Below are 8,095 nucleotides of genomic sequence, written 5' to 3' on the forward strand. Positions count from 1 at the left end.
GACATCACTGGGAATGCAGCCTATCTATTCACTAGAGACCGGTGACATCACTGGGAATGCAGCCTATCCATTCGCTAGAGACCGGTGACATCACTGGGAATGCAGCCTATCCATTCGCTAGAGACCGGTGACATCACTGGGAATGCAGCCTATCCAATCGCTAGAGACCGGTGACATCACTGGGAATGCAGCCTGTTCATTTACTAGAGACCAGTGACATCAAAGAAAATGCAGCCTATCCATTCACCAGATCCTTGTGACATCACAGATTGCAGCCTATTTACAACAGATTGGTTGTCCATTTTAGAATAACTATATTTCTGGATTGTTATATAATGTAATTCTCTATCTGGTATATTTATGCTCCCACATACCTTGGCATGATCTTCCATCTGAGTTTAGCAAAAATCCTGGATTACATGTGCAGGAGTAAGAACCAGGCACATTGGCACACAGCTGCTGGCAGTACCCGTAGCGACATTCATCAATATCTGAAAATGAAAAAAACATTATTTATTAGGATGAATCCTTAGTGAGGACAAAGATAGCAATAAAAACCTGACAAGGGTTCTAACCCTATCCAAAACTATACAAGAAATACTGGCTATCCAGAGATTCTACAAAGACTTGCAGTTTCTCAGACAACTATCATTTGTTGGAACTTTCTGGAGCATTACTATTCCCCCCTTGCACCAGCATCAGATATCATGTAGAGCTCAGCCCTTACGTGTGCATCTTCTAGACCCCAAAATGCTGATGTATTTCATTTTATTTAAAACATAAATATCCATCTTATAAAACAGAAATAATATATTTTTTAAGAAGAATTGCACTTTTATACATTATACAGTTGGACCTTATGGACCTAAAGCCACCCATCAGTGTGAAAACATTTTTTCGGTGACACCAAACTCTTTACAATGGGACAAAAAAATATATTGATGAATACATTAGAAGCAGCAATGCCTTGGAGGTAGCTCCTTCTTCTGAAAGCTAAACACTGGGATAAGTAAATATTGTGTTTTCTTATTTGAATGATGTGGAGCTATGTCTATATCTAACAGATTGGTGCAGTAATCCGGCATGATTTGCTTCTGTGCAAAAAACTTTGTAATAATGACCAAACACTGCTGTTCTCTCTCTGTGTGCAGGATGACTGGACTTGTGTCTGCGGAAATATTCTGCAGGAGCTCTGCTCTCTACAAAGTCTATGTGAAGCACAGCAATGACGTCACTTCTTCTTTTACCAGGCAATACCAAGGTTTGAAAAGGTATACAAAGCACATTTATATACTTGAAAAGATTTATGCTCAGCTTTATAACTACAGCCAGACACCAAAGACCTCCTGCAGCAAATCCAGCAATGCAAATATAGCCACAGCTTAGATCAGTTTATAATAAGCAAAAAGAAAGGTACACACCTTTACAAATGTGCATGGGGCTACATTCATGTACCTCTGTCCCTACTCCTCGCACCTTGGGCCAGATATATAGCAATGCATAACATGACAGCATACATGCCTAGGAGGCAGCCCTCTCCTCCCTAATGGAAGAGCAACACCCTACAAGTCCAATATTACTCAAACAACATAGAGAGAAGGAAAAGTAGGGTTCTTTTTGCAAGAAAAATTGTATTAAATAAACATTTGAACATACAACAGGTCAATATTTCACATACAGAGTAATTGTCCATGTACAATACATTTTGAACATTTCTGTACTGTAAAAAGGATATTGTGGTCTATGACAAATACCACTTAATTTGCCTATGTGAAATATTGACCCGTTGTATGTTCAAATGTATAATTAATACAATTTGTCTTGGTGCAAAAAGAACCCTACTTTCCTTCTCTCTATGTTGTTTGATATGCTATATTTAGGGTTAGCACATAGTTCTTTGAAGAACTTTTTGTTATGAATATAGATTTCCACCATAATCCAATACTTTAGCTTCCAATATTACTCAAGGCAGATGAAGTCCTGTAAGACGTGGCAGACATCACCTTTCTGTCCCAAAGTACAATTTGTTCCAACAGCCTGTATTAGAGGACAGGTAGATCTCTCCACGACTATTTCTCTCCATGATGCCTGTCCACGTACCAATTGTTTTATGCCTAGACCTCCGCACATAATAATTCAGACATAATTATTGAGGGCTTGTCTTACATTGAAAACAGATGAAGAATAATCATCATGATGATGGCTAGACCAAAAAATATTCATACCCCTCCCTAAACCTTGCCGATTGAAGTCACATCTAAATCAAATCTTTATCTATCAATTAATAAATTCTTGTCCATTTTATTCTAAGAATCACCTACTCTGATCATTATTTATTGCAGGAAAAATATCGGAAGATCAAATCATGTTCTTAATTTTTCCTAGGATGCTCATTGACTAAGACCACCTACTGCAAGTCATTCATACAATATAAGCATAATGCAATGCCAAAGATCAGTTGTAGAAGGACAAGCATTTCATGTGCCCATTTGTCAACCTGTCAGAAAACAGCTGTGGAACAATCTCATTTTATGATATAATAAAATGTAATTTATTGTCAGGAAGCTGAAGACACCTGAGGGATGTCACTCCAATATATAATTATATATATATATATATATTACACACATACCTAAAATATTTAAATCTGAGATTAAGAATGATTTACCACTCATGTTTATTTAAATAAAAAGTTATCAGTATTTTTATTTACTGGATAATCATAATAACATTTTGGTCAATGTCATAACTACAGCCATAGCAGCCCATGTGGCAGCTATGAGGCCATGGTCCATTTCCAAAATGGGATTGTAAAATATTGCAAAAACTGAAAAATTCAGCCTTTTTCATTGATCCACCTACCCAGTCCAGCTTTGTTTTAGTTGCCCCAAAGTCCAATCTACTTCCATTTTGATAAAAAAAGATTGCAGTATTGTAGAACAAATTAAAGTCTATTGGGTGGTGGTGGGGGAGTAATTTTGGCTACCTGCTAGGCAACATTGGCTGCTTTCCCTTTCTACCTATATAAAGAGCAGGGAAGTATGGAATAACAGCCATAACTAACGGTTTCAGGGCCAATTATAAGGTCTGAATACTGTGAATATAGCCCATCTAATGACGTGCCTTCTAAATGTGATGTAAATGACAAATGGACAGGTAGGCAGAATGAAAAGGGGGCTTAAGAGGACCTGTCATGAAGAAGCAATGGAGCAAAGGTATTTTGGGAGTAGTACAGTATTTATAATTTTAACACAGTAGATTGGGGAAAGGGTTCCACTTTAATATTTGCAGCTTTATTGAAGACAGTGGCATATGTTGCAGAGACTTATCACTGTATCTAATTAGTAAGATGATGTATACATTTCTTTTCAATTGTATTGCATGCAATCTGTAGTTTTACCTTCTCTTGGCTTTTAGATAACAAACAATGCTGCAGTGCTCCCTCCAGTGTAAAAACTGAAAACAGCATCCCAAATCAATCCATCACAATGTTTTCACTCGGTAGTATGCTCACTATACTATACACAATACTTCACATGTCACCCTCATGAAATAGGCTGATTGCTCTGAGCTAAAGAAAAATATTACATGGTGCCAATTTGGTTACATGACATTGCAAAGCAAGTTGGCGCTGTAGGCAGGTAGCTTTATAACAACCATTGCCATTGCCACTGAGTGCAGGTCCAACTTAATGATTGGTGATGAATCTCTACTTAGGGTTCTCCAGCCCAATATTTCTTATTAGTACCAATTCCTTCCTGCCATCCCAGCACAGACCTGTCCTGGGTATATGATCACAGCCAGTAACCTATTTTCCCCTAGATAGGCTCTACATTATCCATCCAACCTCACCTGTTCCCTGGTACTTTGGTGCAGGGAAGCCTGACAATAGTCCAAGATTTGCACCATATACGACACTTTTGCTAGGAGTTCTTTGCACTTCTAGATAAATAAGGTCTAATATCTGCTACAAATATTTTTACACTCCAGCATTCACAGGGTTTGTTGCACAGCTGGATTTGTGGTGTATTAAATTACAGTGAGGTTTTATATTATCCAACTGTTGCCTCAGTATTATTGCTTGTTATGAAGACATTACATCCAGCTGTATTAGTACAATGTGATAATTAGAATCATCCCTTACACTAATATAAAACAATCTTCTCCACGATGGGAAAGGAGGACGAAAACACAGACTCAAAAGTTATATTCCACAAGCCAACATTTGCTTTCTTCTATCATTTCCCCAAGTGCATCCAAGTCCCTGCCTGCTAACGATATAGATATTTCCATACCTTAGCCTTGCTCAGTACACCTGAACTCCAGGTGAACACCTAAATATGTAATATACAGAAACTGTTTTATCTGCTGAATAGGTGTTTGTCCAGTCTTACCCAGATATTTTACACAGCAAGGAGAAGACCTGACTTTTGTTTGCTGCAAATTAGTAACACTTACAGGACTTGTCCATTCCCCCACTATTAATATTACACAGAATATTTAGGAACTCGGATGCTTCTGAAAGAAATTAAAATAAAAAATGTCTGTTAAAGAGCACCACTGATAGTATCCTGTCCTGTCTATTGACAGCTAACCCGGCTTGCAGGATCTTCAGCATCTAACTCTTCCAGATGTGTTGAATGCCTGGGTTGCTTTGCGCACATTGCAGTTTCCTCACTTTACAACAGGACGCAGCCATGACAGCAGCTGGTGGACAAACCATGGGGTAAGTGACAGAAGGGCGTACTACTACATATTGGAAAATGGGATGCATACATTACATTTTTGGCAGTAGTAGAGAGCAAAGAGATGACACAGGCAGCAGGACAAGTATATAATAATGGTTCTTTTGCAGGCAATTCTTTGTCCAATGTTTGGGGGGGGGAATAGTCAAAAAATGTCTGACAGCCATTAATTGCAGATACCAGCAGTCATTTATAGTCCCCTCACTCCACCCAAATTCCAAGATGGGAGTGTTGAAGCTTGCCAGACACATTGTTTGGTTAGTTAAGAATCCCGCTACAATGATTGGCTGATAACTTTGATATTACCACAAAATTCTGAAAATGTCAGATCAGTTCCGTGCTTCTCCACATAAATCTGCAGAGGTATTAATGTTTTCTCAAAGGCAAGTTAGGCAAGCTGAAATAATTTGACAGAAAGCCATATGAATCTTTCATTGACATATACAAGAAAGAAAAGCTCACCTAAGCACTGTCCCTCGAGGAGCCAGTAGCCCTCCAGACAGGAACATGTGTATCCTCCCTCTGTGTTTATACACACCTGAGTGGGGTTACAGTGATGGGATTCACTTGCGCACTCGTCAATATCTGCAAAGAAAAAAAACAGATTGTTAAACCATTATATTTTTATCGTAAACCTGTTATTGGGAAAAAAAAACAGTGGCTGCATATTAGAACCATATATTGGCGGTTTTCAGGAATACTGCATGGCCTACATACTAATATGATAGGTAACTAGGATAGGGTATAGTATATCCTCAATTGGTTTTAAAGGTGGCTTCCCCCTTGATGAAATGTGGGATGAGGATAGGAAAGAGAGGGGGTTTGTTTGAGGGCTAAGAGATATATGTGTATCAAGGTGGTCTAGTTGTCATCAAGTTATAGTAAAGTTTTTACCAGTACAAAATACACAGAAATATAATTAGTGAATTAAAGATGGTCAAAAATACCTTTGCAGCAATAATTTATCTATCCCTCTATCACTTTAATGGTTTAAAGACCCTGGTTACCCCATTTATTATTCTCCAATAAGTTGAGCCTGATCGGCCTCCCCTCCAGAAGATCTTACAACCCCCTCATGGCCTATACGACATATTGTATTATATCTGTCTCCCCAAGTACCCCTGAGGAAGCCCAAAAAGCAAAACGCGTTGGGCCTAGACACCCTATGTACCTAGGTACTTGATAAAAAGACAATTAGGAGTAACTTTGTCCATTATTACTGGTCAATTTTTTTTTTCTGGATATTTGATTCTTGCATGGACTAATGTACGATATCTGACTGATGAATGTTTCACTGTGTATTTTGAACTGGTAAAAACTTTACTATAACTTGATGACAACTAGATCACCATGATACACATATATCTATTGGCCCTCAAACAAACCCACTTTTTTCCTATCCTCTTCTCACATATTATTATGTGTGGATAGCCTTCTGATCCAGCAAAGCTTCCTTCTCTGCTATCTGCCAAGATATACATTGTAATATATATGTTACTATTCCAGCACTGCTTCTACCTCCTCTATCTAACAAGTCACACAGTCACCTTACTGTTCCAGCACTGCTTCCTCCTTTGCTATCTGACAAGACACATGTTAACACGATGTATACAGAGAGCCTTATACTTGCACTTATCTTATGCAGTGCCATGGCAATACTGTACAATGCAATAGTAACATTACACCTAAAATACACGAGTCACATTAGTGTCCCTGCCATGGCCGCTCTTCCCCAGATGTTAAATGTTAATTTAGGAATAAACAAGTTATTACACCACATTGGAGAGGATATAAAACGTACTAACTGCCTGCATTCCTTTATTCCACGTCCCTGCCAATACATGTAGCAACAACGCGATGCATGTCCCAGGCAATCACTGTAAATCAGATCCCAACGTTTTGGCTCGCTGATCCCAATACATTCCAAAAATATTCTGGCCTGACGCCTTATTCCAGTGCCAGATGACCGTCTCCAACAGAAAGTCATGCAATTGTCTCCCAATGAGCGAAGTTCTTTTACAAATTGTCTTACAAAGGTGTACACTCACCTGTGTTTGTATATGGAGATATTTACTATTTTTATGATTGTCACCAATATCAGTGCAGGGTCATGACTGTATTAAAGTGAACCTGTCAGAATGTGAAAGCTACCTTTATTGACCTGTGTCTAAAGATAGAAGTCTCTGATCCATCATCTTAATGTTATCTCTGTTTAGAACCAGATTAAACACATGGAAAACATATTCCAAGTCAATGATTTACTAGTCAATAGCCTTGGAACCCGCACCAATTATCTGTGGCAGCCTCCTCACTATACCTGTATATGTTTTATACAATTTTACCTTCTTGATAAATGTTGGGTATACAAAGAAGCTGAATTCTCTGGGGTTCAGAGTTTGACTCCCACCAGGAACAGTACTTGGAATCCATTGGTATGTTTTCTGCAAAGTTCCACCAGATTCCTCCTACACTTCAAGGTTATTGTTGCCTTGGTTTTATTTATGACTTAGTGGGATCAATGCAATCAATATAAGGTCCTCTAAGGAGAGACTAAACATTTCTATGCCGTCCCGTTTGACTCCAATTTTGTCTTCCACAACTTGTTACAACTTGGTGGACCTGCACCTCCTGTCAAAATAACTTCTTTATCATAAATTACTAAAGTTTTAGCTAAAGTTTTTCAACAACCTTCTAAATGTAACATTTTTTTTTTTTTAATTTGTTAATTTTGGACAGTGTTTACGCTTATGACACACCGACACAAGTTAATTAGCTTTAACGAGTTCTTATTTTCCACTTTCATATAAAAAGCTACATAGTGACAGGACGAACTGAAATTCATATATTTGTACCGTAGCTCATTGTAGATTATAGTAACAAGGAAAGAGCCGCCAAGAGCCAAAATAACCAGCTACAGGACTGTCTGGGAACACAAGGTTCCAGCAATACAACAAATCATTCCGGAAACCCCAGGAAGACCTGGAGGTGGGGGATCATTAGTCTCTGTATGTCTAGATTTTTACCCCCTGGGATTGAGGCAAATGGGACTCCGGAATGGCACAAATGGGACTGATGGAGGGGAGAGCTGGAGCCTTGGCATATGGCTGTGGGTGCTGGCAGTACATTGGCAGCAGTTCCCCTATTCCTTTGTCTTATTAGTAAGAAAGAAGATTGGTCTAACCCAGAGGTTCTCAACCTTTTTAACATAACTTTCAGGTCTTCAGGGAACCCCCAGCTAGAATTACATTATATCCACAGCTGACAGTACATTAGTGTGGTGGTCAGTAGGAAGAATTCCTCTTACATTGCTGGCCAATGGGAAGAATGTCTCCCTTACAGATAGCCAAAAA

At 38.7% G+C, this 8,095-nt stretch overlaps 1 protein-coding gene across 1 annotated transcript in view; it reads right to left on the reverse strand.

Annotated features, from left to right (window-relative positions):
* Nucleotides 1-8,095, reverse strand: part of FBLN5 (fibulin 5) — a 44,350-nt gene that overhangs the window by 10,334 nt on the left and 25,921 nt on the right. The window contains exons 7-8 of the mRNA XM_072428199.1: nt 5,208-5,330; nt 375-491 (exon numbers count right to left, since the gene is read on the reverse strand). Of these exons, the coding sequence (XP_072284300.1) occupies nt 375-491; nt 5,208-5,330 (240 nt within the window). The remainder of the gene's footprint in view (nt 1-374; nt 492-5,207; nt 5,331-8,095) is intronic.

Source organism: Pyxicephalus adspersus, chromosome 12 (genome assembly GCF_032062135.1).
Source record: "Pyxicephalus adspersus chromosome 12, UCB_Pads_2.0, whole genome shotgun sequence".
Taxonomy (NCBI): domain Eukaryota; kingdom Metazoa; phylum Chordata; class Amphibia; order Anura; family Pyxicephalidae; genus Pyxicephalus; species Pyxicephalus adspersus.